This window comes from Camelus ferus, chromosome 5, assembly GCF_009834535.1.
Source record: "Camelus ferus isolate YT-003-E chromosome 5, BCGSAC_Cfer_1.0, whole genome shotgun sequence".
Classification (NCBI taxonomy): Eukaryota; Metazoa; Chordata; class Mammalia; order Artiodactyla; family Camelidae; genus Camelus; species Camelus ferus.
The window spans coordinates 44076705-44103893 of record NC_045700.1 but is presented as its reverse complement, the minus strand read 5'-3'; the positions used below and the strand labels follow the sequence as shown (position 1 = coordinate 44103893).

Here is a 27189-nt window from a genome sequence, read left to right as displayed (position 1 = left end):
TATCTCATGTCTAAAATTGTTAGATTACATGGATAGTTAAGAAATAAAAGGGAACATTTTAAATTCTATCTATACAAATTTAATAATATTTATTGGGGCCTAGAAAATCAAAAGTAAAATATTTATGAAGATTTTAAAAGTTCTAAATTCAACTAGAGAAGGCATTTAAGATCAGAAGATTTGAACATAAAATTAAAGATGTAAATATATTTAATTATTAAGATAGTAAATAAATTATAAATTGGATGCTTGAAGGCAGAAAGAAAACAATGTAGTAATGGTTCATGAAAAGACGTATCAATGGACAGATTAATTATTGTGAGTCCAGAAATAGACTCAAACACATGTGGAATTTAACTCAACAAAGGCAGATTTCAAATCTATGAAGGAAACATGGCTCATTCAGAGAAATGGTATTGAGATAACTGAATAACCAGCCAAGTTTGGGGAGAATCTCCTCACATCTTGTATCATGATAATAAATAAGTAAGACCCACATCAAACTTCTACAGACAAAAAATACAACATCAGAAACAAAAAATACACTTGTTAGGATAACAGATTAAACACTAGAAAGAAAAGATCAGTAATTTACTGACAAAGCAATAAAAAACTTAGCCAAAATAAAGCTCAGAGACTGAGAAAAAGAACACAGCCTCAGTGAGGTGTGGGATAATAACAAGCAATATTGCATTACACTGAAATCCCAAAAAGGGTAAAAGGGGAGACAGAACAAATATGTGAAGAATGGTTGCAATCTTTCCAAATTTGCTGAAACCATAAAATCAGATGTAAGAACTCAAAAACTTTCAAGCGTTATAAAAAAATTTTAAGCCATACCAAGTCACATCATAATCAAATTGCTGAAAACCAGTGACAGCAAGAAAATCTTCAAAGCAACCAGAAAATGATCCATTATGTACAGAGCAACCAAGATACAAAAGAGAGTAGACTTTTCATTAGAAACCACACAATCCAGAACAGATGGAGAAACATAATTAGTGTTAAAGGAAAACAAACCTGTATATCTAGAATTCTTAAATATCATTCAAAACTGATAAACAAAAACTTTTTACACAAAATCTAGAAGAATCCATTGTTATCACACTTGTATTATAAAAAATATTTAAGTAAGTTTTACAAGCAGCCATATGATAAGCCCACATTTCAAGAAACTGACCTTCCTATTAACAGCCATGTGAGTGACCCATCTTGGAAGTGGATCCTGTCATCCCAATAAGCCTTCAGAATACTGTAACCTTAGCCAAGATCTTGACCACAACCTCATGAGAGACTCTGCCATAACCACTCACCTAAGGCACTTCAGAATCTTTGGGACACAAAAAGTAATAAGATAATAAATGTTTGTCATTTTAAGCTACTCAGTTTGGGAGTGATTTGTTACACAGCAGCAGGTAACTACTAAAAATACTATCAACCAACTAGACCTAATTGGCAATAATAGAACACTACATCCTAAAACAGCTGAACACTCATTCCACTGATCATAAAACATGTCTCAATAAATTTCTTGTATGATTTTTAAGAAGAAAAGAGATATTATTAACTTACAAAATTATATAATCAACTTAAATATACAGATAATATTTTCAAATAATCATTTATACATTTGTGTACATATATCAACATATACATTGACTATGTCGCATAGGACTAACACAAGACACATCTTTCTAATGTATATACCCACTCCCCAACCCACTCTCATTATGAACTGAATTGAGTTCATTCATATATTCAATCACACACTGAAGTCCTAACTCCCAGTGATGTGACTGTATTTAGAAACAGGGCCTTTGAAGAGGCAATTAAAGTTACATAAGGTCACAGGGTGGGGCCCTAGTCCAATAGAACTGGCGTCCTTACACAAGAAAGACACCAGAGATACACGCACACAGAAGGAAGAACATGTGAAGACACAGAGAGAAAGTAACCATCTGAAGACCAAGGAGAGAGGCCTCAGGAGAAGCCAAACCTGCTAGCATCTTGATCCAGCCTCCAGAAACAAATTTCTGTTGTTTAAGCCCACCAGTCTGTGGTACTATGTTATAGCAGCAATCAGACTACTACACTCCCTCAGTAAGACATGTTTGCCTAAACAACAATGAAGCCAGCCTCATGGCCAGCACTGAAATTAGTGACCAGAGACTGAAGGCAATCCTAACAAGAAGAAAATATCAAAAAAAAATATATGGATCTTATCAATTTTGTGGGAGTGAAGCATTTTAAACTGACATTACACAAAGCATGTTCTCAGACCACAAAGGAATTAAAATAGGATGCAGTAACAGACATTTCTAAAAAATTCCCCAAAATTTGGAAATTAAATTACACACCTATAAATAATACAAGGACCAAAAAATAAATAAAATTACTTGGGACAACTTTTTTGTACCTATTACATTTGAAAAGGCCAAAAGTTTGATGACATACTGTCCTGGCCAGATAGTAAAGTGATGGATATTCTCACTGTACTCCTGAAGAGAGTTTAAATTAACAAACCAACTATGAGGACTATCAAAAGTATAAATGCACATCCATTTGACTCAATTCATGGGAGATTAGAGTCAGGATTGCCTAATAGAATCTGGAACTCTTTTCCACCATACCTATGAAGATATTTTCTCAAACCACAGTCAAAGAAAGAATTTTCATATAGTGTCCAGATAAAAGAGATAAGCTAGAAGATGTTGGCTAGCCAAAATATAAAAAAAATATTATAACTCCCTTGGCTTTCAATGGTTTGAGGAATCAACCAAAGAGAATATCAAAACCAGGGCTAATTCAAAAAATCGGACCCAGTGGGAAACATCGACTGGCACCTGGCCAGGGAGCACAGGCTGTCTCCCTGCCCAACCATAGGTAATTATGTCAGCAGCTCCACCTATCTAGAGAGCCCAATCAGCAGATTCATCTGACCACAGAACCTAGCCAGCGGGCCCCTTCCAACCTCAAAGCATTAGCAGTGGCCCTACTTCACTAGACACCCTGAAAGCAAATGCTGCCTGCCAATGTACACTACCAGCTGGCCCATCCAGAATCCCAAGCTGGGCTGACTGAAGGTCTTTCCCTGCCAAAGTGAACCTGAGGAGACCACTTCCTCAAATGCACAGATGCCAACACAAGGAGAGAAGGATTACAAAGAAATCAAGTAAGCCTGACACCACTGAAGGAAATTAAATAACTGATCCTGAAGAAATGGAGATCTATGAAATGGATAACAAGGAATACAAAATGATACTCATAAAGAAGTTTTGTCAACTATGAAAACATGAACAAACAGGGGGCTAGGTGGAGGGCATAGCTCCACGGTAGAAGCACATGCTTATTTAGCACGCACAAGGTCCTGGGTTCAATTCCCAGTGCCTTCATCTAAAAAGAAAAAAAAAAAAAAAACCCACAAACAATTAAGTGAAAATAGGGGGAAAATACATGAATAAAATGAGTTCAAAAAGATATAGAAACCATTTTCAAAAATAAACAAAAATTCTAGAGCTGAAGAATACAATGACTGAACTGAAAATTTCAACACAAAACTGCAATAGCAGACTTCAAGCAGCATAAAGAATGTGTGAATTCAAAGACAAGTCATTAGAAATTATCCAGTCAGAATAGCAAAAAGAAAAAGAAATGAGAATGAGTGAAGAAAGCCTACAGGACTTATGGGACAACAGTCAAAAAAACAATGTACACATTATGAAAATCAAAAAAGGAGAAGAGACACAACATTGTAAAAATGACTATAACTCAATAAAAAAAAGTTTAAAAAAAAGAAAAAAAAAAGAAGAAGAGAGAGAAGGGGGCTAAAAGTCTACTTAAAGATATAATGGCTGAAAACTTCTGAAATTGGGGAAATAAATGAACATCCAGATTCATGAGGCCCTAAAGTTCCTAAATAGGTTGAGCCCCAAAAGGGCTACACTGAGACACACTATGACTAAGTTATCAGAAGTCAAAGACAAACAGAGAAATTTGAAAGCTGCAAGAGAAAAGTGAATCATCACACAAGAGAGCCCCCGTAAGTCTACAGGTGGATTTCTCAACAGAAATCTCACAATACAGGAGAAAGTGGGATGATATATTCAAAATATTGAGAGAATAAACTGCCCACCTAGAATACTATGCCCAGCAATGGTGCTCTTCAGAAATGTCCTACTCAGAACTTCAGCTGCAGCATTAGCTGACAGGAGTAAAAAGTGTTCTGATTGGATTGCCTTCGCCTTCAACTGTGATCTGTATTTTCAATGTGTTCCTGTAAGATTTTCCTGTCATGTCTCAAAAGTAAAGGCTTTAAAGAAAGTAAAAAAAAAAAAAAAAAAAAAAAAAATACGGGGGTGAGGCAGCCAGAAAACAATTTAAAAACTGGCAATAGTAAGTCCTTACCTATCAAAAAATACTCTAAATGTAAGTAAATTAAATTCTCCAAATCATAAGGCATAGGCTAAAGTGGGGAGAGGGAAGGAAGAAGAGGAGGAGAAGGGGAAGGAGAAAGGAGAGGGGAGGGGGAAGGAGAAGGAGAAAATGAAGAGGGAAGGAAAGGTGAAGGGAGAAGAAAAGGAGGAAGAGAAAGATGGGGGAAAAAAAGACAACAAAGAAGACAAAGACTGAAAACAAAAAAGATCCAACAATATGCTGCCTTAAAGAGGCTCACTTTAGTTTTATGGACTCCTATAGGCTGAAAGTGAAGGGACGGAAAAAGATTTCAAGCAAATTGTAACCTAAAGAGAGCAAGAGTGGCTGTACTTATATCAGACAAAAGAAACTTTAAGTCAAAAATAGTGAAAAGAGACAAAGAACAAATTACATAATGACAAAGGGATCAATTCATCAAGAGGATATAACAATTGTAAATAATTATGCACAATACCCCCCCATCAGAGCACTTAAATATATAAAACAAACACTAACAGAACTGAAAGGAGAAATAAACAAATACAATAGTAGGGGACTACAATACTCCACTCTCAACAACAGATAGATCCCTACAGGAAATTAACAAGGAAACAGCAGATCTGAACAACACCAAATAAACCTAAGAGACACATGCAAAACAGTCCATCCAACAGCAGCAGAATACATATGCTTCTCAAGAATGAAACGGAACATTCTCCAGGAAAGATCATATGTTAGGCCAAAATACAAGTTATAACAAATTCAAAAAGACTGAAATTATATCAAGTATCTTTTTCTAAACACATTGGTATGAAACTAAAAACCAATTAAGAGGAGGAAGACTAGGTTACTCACAAATATGTGAAAATTAATACATTCGTAAACAACCAAAACAAATCAAAAGGAAAAAAAATTTTAATCTTGAAGCAAATGTAAAAGTAAACAAAACAAAACAAACCTACAGGCTGAAGAGAAAGATGCTCTAAAAGGAAATTTATAGCTATAAATGTCTACTTTAAGAAAAAAGAAAGATCTCAAATAAACAATCTGACATCTTATAGAACTAGAAAAAGAACTAAGCCCAAAGTTAACAAAAGGAAGAAAAAAAAACACAGCAAAAATAAATGAAGCAGAGAATGGAAAAACAACAGAAAAGATCAACAAAACTATGAAGTTTTTTTTTTAATAAACAAAAACGACAAGTCTTTAGCTGGACAAGAAGAAAAAGATGACTCAAATTAATAAAACTGTTAATGAAATAGGAAAAATTACAACTGCTACTACAGAAATATAAAGAATTATAAGAGATTACTATGAACAACTGTAGGTAAACAAGTTGGACAACCTACAAGAAATGAATAAATTCCCAGAAACGTACAATCTATGAAGAATGAATCAATGATGAAATAGAAAATCTGAACAGACCAATAATAAGAGATTGAATCAGTAATCAAGTATTTCCCAAGATACTTGATATAGCACAGGAAACTACATTCAGTATCTTGCAATAACATATAATGGAAAATAACCTGAAATTTGCATGTCAATGCTTTTCCAACACAGCCCAAGATAAACTAAAAAGCACTAGATTAATCCCCTCATCCAAAATAACCACACACACACACACACACACACACATACACACACACACAAACCCAGATAAAATTATGAATCAAAGGTTTTCAAGACATTGGACATCAGGCAATCATGGACAAGGACATCTAACAGATAGGAAGCAAATGAAGTGAACCCTATAAGTGTCACAGCTTTCTGCCTTGAGAGTTTCAAGGCCACAATACAAGGAAAGAGAATCAATGAAGCCAGGCCAACTTTCTGAGTTGAGGGAAGAGACAGAACTGAGAGTCTAGGAAAATAAATGCAGCTAAAGTTCATAGAACAGAGTTCCAAAGAGAAAAGAATTCCACAGAAAAATAATTCCAGAATCTATATAGGGTACCCTGAGTATTCATCGGAGTACAGATCAGCACATAAGAATGAAGAAACTATCCAAGGCCAGGCCAAGAAAAAAAAAAATGACAAAATTAGAATACAATACATATTCGCATAAAAGACCAAGAATGCTGACACATATAAGACCAAGAATGCTGTTCCATCAGCCAGCCTGGACAAACTCATATTTCATGAGACATTAGGTACCTTCCCTTCATAGTGGGGTAGGTCTTTGATCTTTGATCTCCTTTAGTAATGGGAAATAATTAGCCCTAGACTGAGCAATTCTCCTCACCCATTTAACAAATCATGAAGTAAGACCTGAAAGAATCAAACTATTTCCAAAAAACTACCTATATGTCAAAATGAAGTTCAAAAATATTCAGAAATAGAAAAAATATCAAGCACCCAAAAAGGTAAAATTAAGTGTCAGGCATCCAATGTATGGAATATAAAGAAGCAGGAGAAAATAATCTATAATGAGGAGAACAATCAATCAAAAGTCATCTTGAATTAACACAGATGTTAAATTAGCAGAAATAAATATTAAAAGACATTATAACAATATTCCATATGTTTGAAAGTTAGGTAGAAATATGGAAGATATTAAAAAATTGAATTTCTAGGCATTAAACTACAATATCTGATATAAAAAATAAAATGGGTTGGATTAACAGACTAGACAGGGCAGAAGAAAAGATTAGTGATCCTGAAGATACAGAAACAGAAACCAGCAAAAATAAAAGACAATGAGAAAAAAAAAAAAAGAGAAAAAGTAGTGAGTTAAGCTTCAAGCAGCCTCACATGCATATAACTAGAGTCCCCAAAACTAGGAGAAGGTAAAAAAAATATGAAGAAATAATGTTCAAATGTTTTCCAAATTTGATTAACATTATAAACCAAAGGTCAAAGAAGCTCAACAAACCCAAGCACAAAAAACATGGGAGAAAAAAAAAACTACACTGAGGCACATCATAGTCAAATTGTTCAAAAGCATAATCAAATTGCCAAAAAAAAAAAAAGGAGAAAATCTAAAAGGCAGTCACACAAAAAGACAGGTTAGGTACAGAAGAAGAAAGGAAAGGAAGATGGCAGATTTCCCCTTGGAAACAATGCAAGTAAGAAGACACTAGCATATCTTTAAAGTTCTAGAATCCTTAACCCAGAGAAATTATCTTTCAAAAACGAAGGCAAAAAAAAAAAAAAAAAAAAAAGTAAAGACATTTTCAGACATACCCCCCCCCCAAAAAATCCATCGCTAGCAAACCTGTACTATAAGATATATTATAGGAAGTCATTGGGCATAAGGCAAATGATACCAAGTGGAAACATGGACCTACACAAACGTACAAAGAAAACTGGAAATTGTAACTAGATGGGTAAGATTTTTTAAATTATTATTTAAATCACGTTTAGAAATTATTGATGTTTAAATAAAAATAACAACAATATGTCCATGGGTTTATGATATATGTGAAAATAAAACATATAATACCAATAGGATAAAAGCTGAAAGAGAAAAACAGAAACAAACTATTATAAAATTCTTATACTATACATAAAGTAGTATAATATAACTGAAGATAAGACTGTGCTAAGTTAAAGATATACGCTGTAAGCCATAAAACAATCAATAAAATAACATGGTAATAACAAGCTAATAAACCAAAAAAAGGAATGAACTATTGACACATAAAAACATTAATGAATCTCAAAATAATTATGCTGAGTGAAAGCAGAGAAAAAATATATACATACACGCACACACACACACTATGATTCCATTTATATAAAGTTCTAGAAATACAAATTATAGCAACAGAATGTAGATCAGTGGCCCCTGGGGAAAGGGGCACAAAAAAAGGCAAAAGACAGGGATTACAAAAGGCACAAGGACATTTTGGGGGGTGCTTGCTATGGTTACCATCTTGATTGTGATAACAGTTTTACAAGCGCATATATATATGAAAACTTAATGTACTTTGAATGTGTGTAACTTCTTGTAAATCAATTATGTCTCAATAAAAGTATTCCAAAAAAAATGCCCTGAAAATCATAAGCAATTCCCTTGGTCAAGCATTCAAATCCAATGGATAAAAGGTTTTGCTTCTTACAGTTCTGTCTACAAGAGCACCAGTATAAAGGAATATTAATATAGCGTGCCAATATGTTTCATAGTCCTGGGCAATCATCATATAAAATTGGAATAATATCACTCTATTTATGTGTGTAGTGTCTCATTTAGTTAAAAAAAATTGAAGTAAGCAGTCAAATACCATCCCCATTTTACATGTGAGAAAAACTACAGCCTAGGAAAATTAAGTGATTTACCCAAGAACAAAAAGACAACAAATGTTGGGAAGGGCAACCAAAACATGGCCTTATACACAGATACGTTCTCACAAATTCTAAACTGAAAATTAGCAAAACCAATTTCAAAGGACCCCTGTCAAAAAATGGGTGTTCTCTAGAGATGACTCATAAGCTAACTGGAGTTTTCTGATAATGAAAATATCATAGTGAATAAATCAGAATTATAACAATATATCCTTAAAAACCAGTATTCTAGGAAATTATTTGCATTATTACAGGTTAGATTTCCAAAGAATATATTCCATTAGATTTACCCCACCTCTTCCAATAGAATTATAGGCAGTGTTGTCTCTACCTGAGCAGCGGACAAGGCTTAAAATTCCCTTAAGAAGTCAATATCCCAAATCTAGGCTTCATGCAAGTTTGGGATTAAAACTTACATTACTCGTGTGGTTTTGGAACTCCCCAAACTAAAAATCAATTTTTAAGATTGGCACTGGGTCAAAGATGTTTGTGATGGCTTAGAAAACAAATCCCAATCTCCTTCTAGATCAAACCCAAATTCTCTGTAAAGTTTTCCTTAAAGATTTTTCTAGAAATGAAATATACATTCACTCAAATTTAAAACCTAATAGACGAGCTAGACAGCAGATTAGACAGAACTGAAGAAGGAATTATCTAGAAGACACATCTGAGGAAATCACCCCCCAATTCAGGAAAAAAAAGAAAAAGATACATGGATAGAAAATGAGTAAGCTCTATTTACAAGACAGAATGAGAAGATCCAACAAATATCCACAACAGAAAATAAAGAATGGGAGAGACTTGAAATTCAAAGGGGCAATGGCTGAGAATTTCCAGAAGTGATGAGACACACAAATCCTCACCTAGAACCAACCCAACAAATAAAGCCACACCTAGACACATCACAGTGAAACTACAGATCACCAAAAAGCAAATCTTAAAAGCAACCAATTAGTAAAGGTAGACTACTTACCAAAGAATAATTAGATCAAACATGACTTCTCAAGAATGAAGACCAGAAGACAATGCAAAAATTCCTTCAAAGTGTAAGGTAAATAAACCTAATTACCTCCCCTCCCCCAAAAAAAGTGTAAGGGAAACAAATGTCAACCAAAAATTCTCAACCCAGTTAAAAGTGAAGGTGAAAATCACTCTAGTACCTGACTACATCATGTTCCTTTATGCCTGTGAAACTTTGTATTTTCTGTTCCTTCAATCCAAAGTATCCTCCTTCAACTCCCAGTATCCTTCCAGATCAAAATCAAATTCTTTGTAAAGTTTTCTGTATCTTTCACTAGAATGCAGTATCAACAGAAGGCATTGGAGCTAAGAACACAGGATTGGGATATGGACAGAAACGGGTGTGAATAACAGCTGTGTGACTGGTCATGTTGCTTCCCTGAAACTGTATTGTACTTATGCAGATGATAACATCAACCCCTAAGGCTTGTCGAGAATGTTAAATTAGATATACGTAAATTCCTGACATACAACAGGACTCATTAATAAGAAAAAGTACAGATTAGCTATTAGAAGAGACTTCAGAAGATTGTTTGATCAATATAAAAAAATAGCATTTGAAAATTTTTATAATATAAAATACTGGGAAAAAGCAATAAACAAGGAATTAGAAAAATAATTTTTAAAATGATACCATTTATAGTAGAAACAAAAATAAGGTATCTGGGAACAAATCTTAAAAAGATAAACAATTTACAGAGGAAGTTACTTTAGTGAAATAAAAAATAATTTACACTACTCTCAGGGATAGCAGACTTATTAATATAAAGATGATGACATATGTGTTATACTGAAAGTATCTCACTGCATGATTAAACCACAGTTTAATCTCTTTGTTTCTAATTTTTTTCCTATTTCAAACAGTATTATAGTGAATACCCTTATAGAGCTCCTTCTGCAATGTCCTCAATTTTAATGTGATTCTAATAAATATCTAATAGGAGTTTTCCACAGAACTTGACAAGCTAACCCTGAAATTCAAATGAAAAAGCAAGGGACCATGTATAGCCAAGATTCTTTTGAAGAATAATAGTAAAGGAAATCCTGTCATATTAAGATTTATTCTAATGTTATAATAATGAAAATAGTATGATATTGTTGCATACCAATACCTCAGAGAATATAGCGTATACACAGGAAATTAATAAATGGCACTGTAGATCAATGGAAGGAAAAAATGACTTTAATAAATGGTGCCAGAACAACTGGATCCTCATATTTAAAAAGATAAAATTTTTTAAAATAATAATAATAAATAAAAAGATAAAATTAGATCTCAATCTCACATTATACATAAAAATAAATGGACTAAAAACCAAAATATGAAATCAAGAACTTTAAATCTTTTAGGAAAAAACTAATAAGCATTTTTAAACCAAATTAGAGAGGATTGTTTTAAAAAGACACATATAATGCAAACTATAACAGAAAAACTATATTTTCATTTAAAGCCTTTTACAACACTATTAGGTATTTATTACAAGTGAGAAGACACATACCAAAAAATGAAATTAGGAATCCATATAATCAAAGATCAGTATCTAGCATATATAGTATGAAAACTCAGTAAGATAAAACAAAAAACTCAGCAGAAAATAGGCAAAAAAAATATGAGCCAGCAGTTCATAAAAGAAACCAAATGGGGGACGTTTCTCCTTGCGGCAGCGGCGGGAGGTGAGAGTACGAGCTGCGGAGACCGGAGTCATGGCAGGATAGGCATTTAGAAAGTTTCTCCCCATCTTTGACCATGTGTTAGTTGAAAGGAGTGCAGCCAAAACTGTAACCAAAGAAGGCATTATGCTTCCAGAAAAATCTCAAAGAAAAGTATTGCAAGCAACAGTAGTAGCTGTTGGATTGGGCTCTAAAGGAAAGGGTGGAGAGATTCAACCAGTTAGTGAGAAAGTTGGAGATAAAGTACTTCTCCCAGAATATGGAGGCACCAAAGTAGTTCTAGATGACAAGGATTATTTCTTATTTAGAGATGGTGACATTCTCGGAAAATATGTAGACTGAAATGTCACTATTGAAATGGCATCATTTGCCGTCAAATGCCCATTCCACTGAAGTTCTGAAATCTTTTCATCATGTAAATAATTTCTATGTCTCTCTTTTACAATAAACTAATGATATCCAAACTAAAAAAAAAAAACTAAAAAGAAACCAAATGGCTTAAAAACATATGAAAATATGTTCAATTCTATGACAGTCAGGAAAACGCAAAATTTTTAAATAAACTTATATCCAACAAATTGGCAAAAAATCAGATATATCATATATAATGTATATATAATACACATATATTATATACATATATATGTGTGTATATATCTCTCCAAGTTTTGATAAGTAGGAAAAACAGAAACTCAAATTCCTGCTGGATGTGTAATTGGGAATAAAGTGGATAAACCAATGGAAGGTAATTCTTAACTATCTAGTAATGCTGAAGAATAGCACACTCTATGACCCAGTAATTCCTCCCCTAGGAATCTATTCTAAAAAAGTCAAGTTTATCTATACAAGGAGACACATGCAAGGATGTGCCACTGCAGCCCTCTGAAAACTAGTGAAAAGTGTAAAGCATCTAACTGTCTCTCAGCAATGAAACAGATAAAACTATGGTTTAATAATACTGTAGAATGTTTAATAGTAGTTAGAAATGAATGAACTAGTCTACATTAGCAACATGGTAAGTGGAAAAGGCAAGCAGCAAAAGGACTAATATAATGTGAAATGACCCATGTAAGATGTTCACACTAAAACAATTATATATATTATTTAAATGTGGTAAAAGTACATTTAAGTAAATGTATAAAAGTAAATCTAAAAGTAAAACACGCACACAGGAATTTCAGTAAAAATACTGAAGAAAACTAGAAGAATATCACCATTTTGCAACCCCTAATAAAATAATGGATCTAGACAGTGATAAGCAATAACTACTAAAATTTTTAACATGAGAGGGAATTTTATAACAAACGGATTGGGCTGACAAACCTGAACCTACTGATCAACCTAACATTTACAAAAGAAGAGACAAGGAGACATTCTGTGGCTCCTAGTACAAAAAGTTATAAAATTTTCTTGCCCCCCCACCTCAAAAAAAAAACAACAAATAGAACCTAAAATTTGATCAAGACTCCAGATTCAACTACTAGTTTAAAGGGTAGAGGAATAAGTTAAATATCACAGAGATGTAATCAGTAAAACTCAGAATTCAGGTTTCTTCAACTAATACACTGCAGAGAAGGAAAAAAGAAGGGAGGGCGGAAGACTATAGATTAACAATCTTAAGAGATATGAAACCAAATACAACATTAGGACCTTGTTTGGATCATAATCCTTAAACAACACTAAGAAATCATTTATGAGACGAGTGGGAAATTCCTGACTTACTGGATATTTGAAGATATTATGAAGTAATTGTGAATATTTTAGGTGTAGTAATGGTACTATAGTTGTTCTTTTACTTGTGATAAAATATGCAACATAAAATTTATCATTTTAAGCATTTTTAACTGTACAGTTCAGTGGCATTAAGGACATTCACAATGTTGTGCAACCATCACTACCATCTATCACAAGAACATTTTTATCTTCCTAAATTGAAACTCTACCCTCTACTTCAACAATAACTTTCCATGCCCTGCCCCTACCTTCCCCCACCCCTCCACCCCTCCACCACTCCACCCCTCTACCCCTCCACCCCTCCACCCTCCCTGTCCTCCAAAACCACCAAGTCTACTTTCTGTCTCTGTGAATTAGACTCTTACAGGTACTTCACATAAATAGAATTATACAGTATTTGTCTTTTTATGTCAGGCTTATTTCACTTAGTTTAACGAATTCAAGGTTGTAGCGTGTGTCCATACTGCAGCATGTGTCTGAATTTCATTCTTTGTAAAAGCTGAATAATATTCTGTCTTATGTATATGCCACCTTGTGTTTATTCATTCATCTGTCAACGGACATTTGGGTTATTTTTTTTTAAGGAGTTCACATCTCTTTACAGAGATACATATTCAAAAATTTATTAATTGAATTATAAATTATATCTGATTTGCTTCAAAATACTCCAGTTTGGGATATAAGGGCAGTGGGGGAAGGGATAACAGATAAAATGAAATATCACTTTTCACTCATCAAATTAACAAAGATCAGAAAAACTGATAAACCATATATACTGGCTAAGATGTGAAGAAACATGCTTTCTTACATTATCGGTACAAGTGTAAACTACTATCTTTGGAGGGCTCTATCAAAGTTTAAAATGCACATTTCCATTACCAAAGATATTGTTAATGGGCATTTATCCTCACATATACACAAAGAAGTGTATACAAGAATACACTGCAGCAATGCTTATAATAGCCTAAGACTGGAAACAATTCACATGTCTATCAGTAGGGAACTGACTGAATAAAGTACAGTAAAATACAAAAACATGAAAATGCAGCGGAATACAATTTAACTTTAAAAAAAGAAAATGAAAGGTCTCTATGTGTACTAATAAAAGACAGTGTCCAATAAGTTTGCTAGGGGAAAAAAGCGAGGTACAGAAGAATACAACACTGTTCAAGGAGATGCTCCTGCTTCCATTTCTGGTATTGCCACACACCAAATAATCTAAAAACTTTCAACAAAATATTTAGAAATGCTGAGTAAATTATAGCTAAAATCTTTTCAATGTAGATCTGAGCTGAGAAAAGTAAGGGAAGTCTCTCACTGAGGGTGAAATGAAGGAAAGAGTGGAATGAAGGAAAGAGGAACCTTTACTTTTTACTTTATCCACCTATTTTTGTGTTACAGCCAGGAAGTATTACTGTTCAAATTAAAAAGTAAATCATTTCTGAAGTACGCCAAAAAAGGATGCTATGGATTTAATAATTCCTGCCACCTCCTGAATAACTAAAGCAATGTAATCTCAGGACAATGTTCAGGTATAATAGCCATTATTTTATTCAATTTAATTCAACATTTACTAAGTACTTACTAAGTGCAAAAGCCTTTGATTAATAACAGCAAGATGAGGTTCTTATTCTTTAAGGAGCTTAGAATCTGTGAGAATAAGCAAGGAGGCAAAAAAATCTATAATACAGAATAGGACATGAAAATGGTCATTCTCTGCATCAAAATTTGCAAACTAAATTTTTAAAATTCCAATTTCTGGTTCATGCCATCAGAACCCCAAACCAATTGGACATTATTTTAGACTTTCCATTATTTTTTTAAAAATCATCCATCCATTTGTCAACCATTTGTGACAAGGATTGCACTTCTTCATTAGTGGCAAAACAATGCAGCTATACAATTATTAATACATAGTTTCTATAAGCTTTGTGATCTCTTCCTACAAATGAATTCTCAATTGTTTTCTTCTTTTGATTTGTATACCTGTTACTATCACATGTATTCTATCAATACTCCTAATCAAAAATAATTGAATCCTCCTTCCATATTTCTATAATTATAGATTTGAAAATTAAATAGTAATACAGGTTGTGATGGAGCCAAGACTCGATTCTTCCCCACCTCCAATCATACAACATCCTACCCACAACAGACTCTTGGGAAAAGGATTAAGGCACAACAAGGTTTCTTCTCTTTTACTAAGAATACAGATGCAGAGAAAAGTGGAATCCTTCCTTAAAAATTTACTGAACAGTATTTACAAACTTCTATGGCAGTCACAATAACAATCCCAAAATCAACACATCTACAATCTTTAGCAATCTAAAAGAATTTTAAGAAATATCAAAAACAGAGAAAAGTTAAATATATTCCATTCATGTGAGGGCAGTCCAGCCCATCAGGTGTCAACACTGCCATAATTTGTTGATTTCCAGTTCTAAAAATGCTTCAGAGGCAGCCCTTTAACTTGCACTGCTGGCTTATATCCCGTGTTTCTCAAGGCAAGGATCAGGTATGTAGCCTAGAAGAATTATTCTACTCAACCCAAAGGGTTGTAAAATTTTCAGAATAATCACCTGGCCACAAAAATGTTTACTGTTCACTCGTGTTCCTCATAAAATTGGGCATGGCAATTGCTGGCACGTACAGGCAAAACCTATGCATTTCAGATAGACAACAATTCTTTGAGTACTATATACCATCTCATAGACAACTGCCAGACTCGGGGAAAAATAAGAAACTACAAGATGTCAGTAAAGGCAAATGCTATGAGGTTAGGATGTGGGCTATCTATAGCCCAAATGCCCCAAACCTGCATAATTATCTTCAAAGAAACTCACTGAGATATTCTGCTCCAGAGCTGAAGCATCACAATTAGAGATCAGATATGCATCTCATTCAGATCAACCTGATCATACTACTAATGTGTTCCAAAATTCAAGAAAGAATACTATTTCCAACTTCCATGTTCCTTGGGTGTCTCCTAAATGTTAACCTAGTCTACAAGATAAAAATGTCTAAATATCAGTAAAGGATTGTTCCAATTCTTTTGAAATCCCTCTTAAATGTTTTTTAAAAGTAAGCTTTCAAAAAGAAAAAGAAACAAAGGCCCAAATAAGAATGTCATATTAAAAAAAAAAAAAAAGACAAAACACAGTAAAGAACGAAGTACCAATAAGAATGCTACTTGTAGAGGCAAAAAGAGAAGTGTTGAGCTGTCAGACTCTGGAGCCAGCATGCCTAGTCGGCTACCTATGTAATCTTGAACAAGTTTCTTAAAACTCGGTGTCCCACTTTCCTCTTCTGTACAATGGGGATATTAACAGTAACAATCTCAGAGTTATTGATTAAATGAGTTAATCATGTAAAGCAGATTTTAATATTTGACCACTATTTTCCAAATAGATGAATAAAAATCCAAAATTTTAACAGCACTCTGTTGATAAGGTTGTTGGAAAACAGGGAGTCACATGCTCTGCTTACTACTAAGGGTTATGGAGGGCAAACTGGGAATCCTACTTAGAGAATTTATCCCATTGACATTCTTGCACTAGTGTGAAAAGACAGGTATACCAGTTTTTTATTTCATACTGAAACCCAAATGTCCATCAAAAGTGATGATTAAATAAAGGCAAATTCACGACATGGAACACTATGTAGCAGATTTTTTTAACAGAGTGAGTACACTGATTCACTGACACAGAAAGACCTTTTAACAAATGAAAAATGCAAGATGTACAGAATAGTGCAATATGTTACCTTTTGCATAAAAAGGAGACTGAAAAATCGAAATACATGTTCTTCCTTGTTTTTTCTTGCAGAATGAGAAACAGAAACAGTGGGAAACTAGTAACAGTGGGAAGAAACTGGGCAAATGGGAGACAGGATGGGAGGGAAACTTCAAACTGTGTACCTTTCTATTTTTATTTTTTGCTTTTTTAGCTATATAAATATTATACATATTCAAATATTAACTTTTAAAGTATCTTTTGTGTCAGGCATACACTTTAAGTTCTCAGATGTTAGCTGCAATTAACTACCATTGTTGTTGCTGTCATTTAGTAGTGGCGGTATTATAGATAGTATTATTAGCAAGCTCAAAATACCTCCTTTCTGAAGCCTTTTGCTTACTCCCTCCGCAAAGAAGCCTCCTCTAACTCCCAGACTATTTAAAGATTTCACCGTTTTCTACTCTAGTGTAAGCAGCTTAAGGGATAGGTCAATGTCTTGTTCATTTTTAATATCCTAGAAGCCTTGCTTGCACCTAGTAGATACATTCTGCAGTAACAGTAACCAAGTACTCCAAAAAAAAAATAGTGACCACTTCTGAAGGGATCATACTCTATCATTAATTATAAGACCTGAAAATTGAAAAACTTGAACAACTGGATTTGCTAACATTCTTTCAGCTACTGCCTAGCCAAAATCTCCTCTTTGACTAAGTTTTTTTCTTTTCCCAGGACCTCCCCAGACATTGACATCATGTCCCAAGCCAAGATACAACATGTACCAACTCTTTAACTCACAGCAATCTCTGAAATGTCTTTTGTCCTAAATCCCAACACCCTAGTACATCACTCCTTGAAAAAAACATTTGTTGAGTGTTTCCTTTCAGCCAGACGTTCGCGTATTAGTGAGTAAGATGCCCTTTTAACTGGAGAAGACCTAATACTTGATTCCTAATTCGCTCAGTGTTTTGTCTGTTCTTCTGGCATGGAGGGTATTCTATAACTGACTGCTCAGTATCTCAATTCTAGATGTCATTCCAGCACACCAAATACTCTAGTGACAGCTCAACAGTCACTTTTCATGCAGGCCCCTCCCCTTCCCTCCTCCCTCAACCCCCATCAGCTCAAGAGCTCCTTTCCTCATACTGACATACTGACAGTTCGTAAGTCCCTTTCCACAAGCTGTCCTCCCCTGAAGTTACAAGACCACCTCCCCGACTCTCATCATTTCGCGACCCAATTCGGTCTCCAACATCATTCCTCTCCCAGCCAATCTAAATCACATCATCAGTTTCTTCCCCATAAACAGGCAGCTTTAAAGCCTTCCCCAACAAGTACACAATTGACAGCTCGACACCAGATTCCCCAAGTATCCTTTCCTCCTCTCTCCCCTCCTACCCCACGCACTGGTTCTTTTCTCGCACTCACTCACTGGCCCTGGCTTCCCGAAAATTCACAGCCTCGTTCCCTAAACATACTCTCAGCTCTCCCCTCCTCCCCATCCCCTTTCCACCGCTGACAGCTCCCCATGTGGCTGCACCCTCCCCCTCTCCTTTCCCTTGACAGCTCAGAGCCGGCTCCCGGCTCCCCCTCCCCAAGGCCTCCTCAGATCTCGGCCTGGGCCTCCCGCAGTGCCCCCCGCCTCAGGCCAGGGCTCCACTCACCCACTCTCACGCATCACGTTGCTGTCCCCGCAGTCACAGGCCCCCCCGGCCTGGCTGCGGAACATGTTGAAGTCGTGTCCGGTGTGGTCACCCTGGTGGAAGCACTCGGCGCACAACGACATGCAGGGGGAGATGCCGCACGTCCGGCAGCGGTAGGCCACGAAGTTGGCTGTCCAGACCAGGCCGCAGAGCGCCGCGGGGTCGTAGGCCCGCACTGCCGCGCAGAACTCGTCGTAGCCTCCGCCGCCCGCCAGAAGGCACTTACACCACTCCAGGGCCTCCTCCTCGGCCGCCCCCGGACCGCCCCCGCCGCTGGCCGCCGCCGCCTCCTCGCCGTCCGCAGCCGCTGCCAGCGGCCGCTCGGCGCTCAGCACCCGCTCCAGCAGCGCCTGCAGCTCCTCAGCACCTGCCCGGTTGTCCGGCCGGCTGAGGGCCGCCTTCAGGTGCGCGGCGGTAGCCGCCTTGTCCAGGGCCAGCCCAGGCGCTGGCACCTCGGGTTGGGGTGACTGCGACCCCCCGACGGCCGCCGCGGCCGCCGCCGCCGCCGCCGCCATGATGAGAGCTCAGAATTTGGAGAGTCCAGGGCCGGCGGCTCCTCGCGGGAGGGTGGGGGAATTGACTGCTGCGATTGCTCGGCCCGCCCAACTCTCGCGATACCCCGGAGCTGCCGCGCACCTCCGCCTGCGTCCCCGCCCCTGCACACGCCCCCTCCCGCTGCGGTGCCTGCTTCACGACCGTCTTCCCTGGGACGGCCTCCTTGTTTCTTCCCCCAACATCTTGGCTCTCAAAAGTTCAGAGCTACTGAAATAAGGGACTCGACTTTTAAAATATATATTTAATATTGACAACATGGAAAATTTTTAATATGGACAAGTTTTTATTCACCTGGACGATAGTAATTATACACAGCATCTTCAAATGTATTTTAGGCATCTGCATTTCCTTTTGAGAAGTAGGTTCCCACTGTTATCAAACCTCTGATTACCATTGAATTACTGTTATTATTGAAGCAAGCCTAAGTTTCTCCCTGAATCAATTCTTACCCTCACACTTACCAGTTTAATCTTCTAAATACATTTTTTAGAAGATTAAAGTACTTTCTTATCATTCTCCTGTTCAAAATCTTTAGTGGAAACAAAGGCCAAAAACCCTTTGAAACTCTGTCAAAACCCACCACCGTGTTAGGTACCCAACTTATCTTTCTATCATTAGCTCCTTATGCTACTCCAAGTTTGCTATATAAAAGAGACCAATGCGACCGTTCAATGTTTCCTGAAGATGCTGTATCATATCTTGTCTCTGGTCTTTATTTCCTAGTTCCCCCCTATTCATCCCATATAATCACCTGACATCTCCATTCTAGCAGTGTCTGCCCATGCCATTTCCCTTCTTCAGAAAATAAGGTTCTGAACTTATTTAATGATATAACCATTGCCTTTGGTTATACATAAAAAAAAAAAAATCTCATCCCCACCCCACTACTAATTGGTAAATTTCTTGAGGGTAAAAAATGAGTCTTCATCATTACCCATAAGTGCTCAAATATTTATCTATCATCATTAAGTGGAACATAATTACAATAGATAATGTTTGTTTCATATTAATTATGTGCCCCATTCTTTATATACATTATTCATCTTAATCTTCTCAATAATCCTATGAAGTGAGTACTATTACTAGAGGAAACTAAAATAAGGTTATTTATGTGTCCCAGAAATACACAACTGGCAATTAAGTGAGATGTGACTAGAACCCAGGTCCCTGTGACTCCAAAGCTCTGCTCTTTCTACCACATCAATGCTTCCCAAAATTGCCTGATCCTAAGAATCACCTGAAGCTCTGTTCACAAAAACAGACTCCCGAGCCCTATCTCAGACCTAAGAAATCAAAATCTCCAGAGATTACACTGCCTTATCTGGCAAAATCTGAATCTTGAAAAAAATTATCATTAATGTTCCTTACAGAACTAAAAATCTACAGCTTGTCAGGTTTCCATACTTCATCTCCAGAAAGCTGACTGTATTATTACAAGTAACTTAGTAACATATGACAGAGAACAACCAAGAATGAAAAAAACAAAACAAAACAAAACAAAAACTGTAGAACAAGCAATCCAAAGAAATAGAATAAGAGTATTTCCAACTAAAAATAGATTTACCATATGATCCAGAAATCCCACTCCTGGGCATATATCTGGAGAAAACTATAATTCAAAAAGATACATGCACCTCAACATCCATAGCAGCACTATTTACAATAGCCAAGACATGAAAACAACCTCCATGTCCAACAACAGATGAGTGGAAAAAGAAGATGTGATATATATGTATAATGGAATATTACTCAGCCATAAAAAAGAATAAAATAATGCCATTTGCAGCAACATGGATGGACCTAGAGATTATCATATTAAGTGAAGTAAGTCAGACAAAGACAAATATCATATGATACCACTTACATGTGGAATTTTTTTTAAATTACACAATTTCTATTTACAGGCCAAAAATAGGCTCAAAGACATAGAAAACAAACTATGGCTACCAAAGGGGAAAGGGCAAAGGAGAGATAAATTAGGAGTTTGGGATTAACAGATACACATCACTATATATAAAAGAGATAACAAAGACCTATGTATAGCACAGGGAACTATATTCAATTTCTTATAATAACATATAATAGAAAAGAATCTGAAAAGAAAAAAATACATATATGTATATCTTAATTGAATCTCTGCTATATACCTGAAACTAACATCGTAAATCAACTACACTTCAATAGAAAATAAAATTTTAAAAAGAGTATTTCCAATTCAGAACCATGAATGAATCCAACATAATTAAAACATACTATTTCACATGTCCTAACTCTACATTAATAAAGCATTTCACAATCATCATTTAACAGTGATCATTCAAAAGTTGCTCAATAATTCTCTTTATGAATCACCAAATTATAAACCAAATAAAATCTGGGAACATTTCAAACTAACATAGAACTAGTGTGTATTCACTAATCAGTGTCTGTGGGTTAAGGCAGTTGGGGAGTGTGCTGGTATCTCTCCAGGACTGCTTTCCTGTGCAGAATAACAAGGGTGCCTGCTCTGCTTGACCGTGATGATGCATGCTGGCAAATGCAGCCTTCTCAGGCTTCCTCAGTGGTCTCCAAACTGCTAAATTTCTACAAATTTCTACAAAATTCCATCATTTGTCACGAGTGCCTCTTTTTTTCTGTAACAAAAATAAACAAAAACAATTTAAATACCATCTCCTATTTCAGTGACATAGACATTGCAGTACACATATAGAAATCGGGACACATTTCCCACCTACTTTCTTTGTGATATCAGGTATGTTCAAAATCAGAGAACCATTAAAAATCACTGGTAATAGTAAGCATAGAAATAACCCAAGTGGAAAATTGGTCAAGAATGTTAATAGACATTTTACCAAAGAAGATATATAAGTGGCCAATAGACATGGAAATGATGCTCAGCATCGTTAGTCATTTAGCAAATGCAAATTAAAACTATGAGATGCCACTATACACACTCACTGAAGTGGCAATAATCAAAAAGAGAGATAATATTAAATGTTGGCAAGAATTTGGAGAAACAAGACCCCTCATACAACACTGATGGGAAGGTAAAATGGTACAACCTCTTAGGAAAACAGTTTGGCAGTTATGTACTTAAAATGTTACACAGAAATTTACCATAGAACTCTGCAACTCCACTAAAAGTCTACCCAAGAGGATTTAAAACATATACTTACACAGACTTGTAGGTGAATATTCATAGCATTATTATTCATAGTGGCAAAAAAAGAAAACAAAACAAACCTAGAAATGACAGGTCTATCAATATGTAAATGGGTAAACAAAAGGTGGCATACTCATATAAGGGTATACTATTTAACAATAAAAATAAGTGAAGTACTGATGCATGCTACAACATAGATGAATTTCAAAAATGTTATGTCAGTGAAAGAAGCCAGACACACAAAAAAAAATGAATATTGTATGATTCCATTTATATGAACTGTCCAGAAAAGTTACATTTATAGAGATGCAAAATAGATTAGCAGTTGTTTGAAGCTGGAGGTTAAGAACAGGGAGTGACTGCAAATGAGCACAGGTGGTCTTTTTAGGATGATAGGAATGTTCTAAAGATGGATTGTGGTGGTGGTTGCACAACTATGTAAATTTACTGAGAATCATTGATTTCTGCTCTAAAAACAGGTGAATTTAATGGTATGAAATTGTACCGCAGTAAAACAAAATTAATAATAATTAATATTACTTACTGTTTAAGATGAACTAAATAATCAAATTTCTGTCTAAAAAACTATTTTACTACTTTAGCTTTCAAAATCAGTATGACAGGCTCTCAAATCTTTGCCTCTCCTAGGATGTTGGGGCTTGTATTGTTTGGATCCAGAAAGACTAACATTTTTCTCTTTCAACTCAGTGTAATATGAAAGCCCTTCTTCTAAATTACCTCTCAAATCACTGTGCTGTGTCATGGGGAATTCCTACAATGATCATATTTCCATGAGGGAAAGCCACATTGAAATTCAGCTGAAAACTCTGCACTCATTTAAATACATTTAAAGGCTATACCCCATAAGATTATATCTAATCATGCTACTGTTACTCTGCTGAAGACAATGAATAAGTAACAATGAAATGTATTGCCGTTACAGAAAGCTACAAAATAATATCTAAAAAACTATGTGTATTTATGTATTCCATCTTTATTTATGTGAAAAATCTTGTGATATTTCTAAATTAGCTCTTCAAATTAAAATAAACAACACAGAGAAGGTAAAAGCTATAAATGATAAGTAACATAATTGCTTCCAAAATTAGAGACCCTTAACAGAGAACTTATAAATTAATGTAAACACTCCAAAGTTGTTTTTGTATTTATCAGGACTCTCTTGGTTTCAAGAGACAAAAAGTTGACTTGAACTAGCGTAAGCCAAAAAGAGGATCATATTAGATCATATAAACAAAGGTGGAAACGGAGAGGTGTACTTGGATGCATCTCCATCTTCGCTTTCAGTGAGCACTGGCTCTGTTGCCTCCAGCTCTAGGCCTCATCTCCACAACTGCACAACAGAGAAAAGGAGTCTCTTCTCTGCCAGGTCCACTTAAAGCCCTGGGAAATAACTCTGACTGTCCGAGCTCAAGGCCCATGCCACCATTATCCCCAGAAGGAAGAGAAGATATCTGTTGGGAACATAAACATGCAAGATACCTACAACAGTATTAACCTCTAAATCCATTTCTGCCTGGTCTCCACATATGCATCAAACCTTCTATATGTGCGCAGCAAGTTCACCAGTTCTAATGGCAACTGCTGAAATTGACACCGTAAGAAACATGGTGCCTACTATGTACAAGAATTCTGCAGATGATCACATTTAAGATTCACAACAACACTGAGAGGTAATTATTATTATCCCCATTTACAATTAGCAGTGATACCCTTCATTTGATAGCCTTCAAAACATAAGAAAGAACCCTGGAAGAGAAATCATTCATGGTTCCTACATATGCCTGTCTTTCTTCTGTCTCCTCTGTCTCCCACCCACCTCCTCCCCAACTCCTCCCTCCCTCTTCCTTCCTTGACATGACAGAATCCTTTAAGACCTTGCAACTATACTTACTGGGATTCTCTCATTTGTTTAATATTGAAACTAGGACATTTTCAGTAAGTTTTCTCAACTCACGTTTTAGAAATATTTAGGGGAAAAAAGCATAACAGTGTATTAAGGCTTTGACCTATATTAGCTCCTCTACAGACTGCTCTATGCTACTTTTCCAAGGTTGTAAATGCTTAACCACCCTCTGGGATCTCTTTTATTATCATTTAATACCATTACAAGTTGTCCGTATTTTGTTTCTTTTTTTTTTTTTTTTTTTTAATCAGAGGAAAGTTTCCTTCTGTGCACCTCTACTAAAGATGAGAAGATTTTCACCCACTGCCTCATTCAGTGCAATAAATTAATTCAGCAAATATTTGTTGAGCTCCTACCAGTTACTCTCTGCAAGAGTTGAGGATAACACTGTGAACAAAACAGATGTGGTCCATGGCATGGCCTGTTGTGGCACAACTCCAGGCAGCACCATTCACACAGAATACAATGCTCCTGACGTGGAGCTTACAGACTCATGGAAGCACATTACAAATTGTAACCTAATCTACAAATACATTGTTACTGTTGCTACAATTATTATTGCTTCTGACCTTGGAGTGAGAAAACATTTTTTAATGGACACAAAAAGTACTAACCACAAAAGACAAGACTGACTGATGAAATGGGTTAATTTAAAATTGTAATTCTCAGTTCATTAAAAGATGCCATTAAGAGTTACAGAGTTTCTGTTTGAGATGATGAAAAAGTTTTGGAAATAGTTACTGGTGATGGTTTGAGCAACATTATGAACATAATTACTTCCACTGAATTATACACTAAAAAATAGTTAAAATGGCAAATTTTATTATACATATTTTACCACAATTTTTAAAAATGAATAACATCATATACCAAAAACTACTGTACAATTTAAATTGGTGAATTGTATGGCAAGTGCATTATACCTCAAAAAAGCTGTTAAAAATACCCATTATGAGAAAAAAGGCAAGCTATAGAGTATGAGGGAATATTTGCAACATATCTAATCCAAAAAAGACATGCCTCTAGAATATATAGAGAATTCCTACAAATCAATAAAGAAATGAGTCATCCCAGTAGACAATTGGACAAGACTTAAATATACATTTCATAAAAGAAGTTATCCAGGTGGCAAATAAACACATGAAATACTAATCATTAGTAATCAGAGAATTGCTAATTAAAACCATATTGAGTGTACTACACATCCAACAAGATGACTAAAGTTTAAAAGACTAATAATACCAAATATTGGTGAGAAAATGGAGCACCTGGAACTATCAATTAGTGCCAGTAGCAGTGCAAAATGGTTCAGCTACTTTGGAAAAAATTTTGGCAATTTCTTACAAATTTAAACACATACTATATGATCCAAAAATTACACTTGAGAGAAACAAAAACATACATATCCAGAAAAAAAAATCTATGCAATAATATTCATAGTAATGTTATTCATATTGGCTAAAAACTAAAAACAATACAAATGTTCCCCAACAAATAAACATATAAACAAACTGCAGTATATTAATACAGTGAAATACTACTCAGTGATGAAAAGGAATGAACTGCATTGAAGAATCTCAAACACTTTATGCTAAGTGACATAAGGTAAACACAAAAAGTGTGTTTGCATGATTCCATTTATATGAAGTTTTAGAATAGGCAAAAGTAAGCAATGATGATCAAAATCAGAACTCAGTGGTTGCCTATGGGATGGCAGCAACTGACTGATAGGAGCACAAGGGAAATTACTAGGATGAATGGAACTGGACATTAATTGGGGTAGTGTTTACATGGTATATTTGTTATTCACATTTCATCAAAGTGTACACTTGTGATTTATGCATTTTATGTAAACTATGTTTTTTACTGATGTATAGTCAACTTATAATGTTGTGTTAATTTCTGGTATACAGCATAGTGATTCAGTTATATATATACATATATATACCTTTTCATATTCTTTTTCATTACAAGGTATTGCAATACATTGCTACTGCATGGTATTGAAAATAATTTCTGGTGCTATACAGCCCTAGGACCTTGTCGTTTATCTATTTTATATATAGTAGTTAGTATTTGTAAATCCTGAACTCCCAATTTATCCCTCTCCACCCCCTTTCCCCCTGGTAACCATAAGTTTGTTTTCTATTGCATTTTATATAAACTATGTCTTAATTTAAAAAACAGAAACTAACTAAATATTCCTAAACAGTAGAATAAATATAATATATTCATATAATGGACAACTATACAACAATGAAAATGAGTAAACATGGGTGAATCTTACAAATATAATATTGAGCAAAATAAATCTGACATAGTGAGTACGAGTCCACTTGTATAAAGTGAAAAAAAAAAGAGCACAATTAATCTATGGCGTTAAAAGTCAGGACAGAGACTACTTTTTAAGAGGCGAGCAGGGGAATGATTGGAGGGGAGCCTAAGGGGGATGCTTTGCAGGTGTTGATAGTATTCTATCTACTTTCTCTCTTGATGGTGGTTATACAGATTTGTTCACTGTCCAGTGATTCATTTATAATTTGTGTTTGTATATGTTATATGTCAATTAAAAGTTTTTAAATTAGTATTATTTCTGGGGAAGATATATATTTTGCACTTAATAATTGATGAATAAGTAAATGAACCATCAGCACTGAATAAGAAACATACCAAATTTGAAGGTTAAAGGTGCTTATGGATTAATTTAAATTGAAATATTAGGAAATATACTTTCTAATATTAGAAATACTAGAATAGTTTATACTTAAAGTTCAGTGAGCCTCTCTGCCTCTCTTTCACACATGTAAAGGAGACACTATAAAGTTAATTTCATGACAACAACACAATATGATGGAGAATCAGAGTGAGAATCCAAAAATAGTTCTTTATCTCCAGTGTGCCCCTACAGGACACATGCATAAAGATACTTGGAACACATATTTTTGCCTGCCACAGGAAACAGGCAGAATTCTCAAAAAGAAGAAAGAA

At 35.3% G+C, this 27189-nt stretch overlaps 1 protein-coding gene and 1 pseudogene across 1 annotated transcript in view; one reads left to right on the top strand and one right to left on the bottom strand.

The window, feature by feature from the left end:
* The window catches only part of UBR3 (ubiquitin protein ligase E3 component n-recognin 3), a 185355-nt gene extending 166221 nt beyond the window's left edge, over positions 1-19134 (bottom strand). Inside the window, 1 exon segment of the mRNA XM_032479658.1 lies at positions 18521-19134. Coding sequence (XP_032335549.1) covers positions 18521-19074 — 554 coding nt within the window. The 5' untranslated portion in view covers positions 19075-19134.
* Positions 11425-11869, top strand: LOC116663658 (annotated as a pseudogene).
* Positions 19135-27189: the final 8055 nt, after the last annotated feature.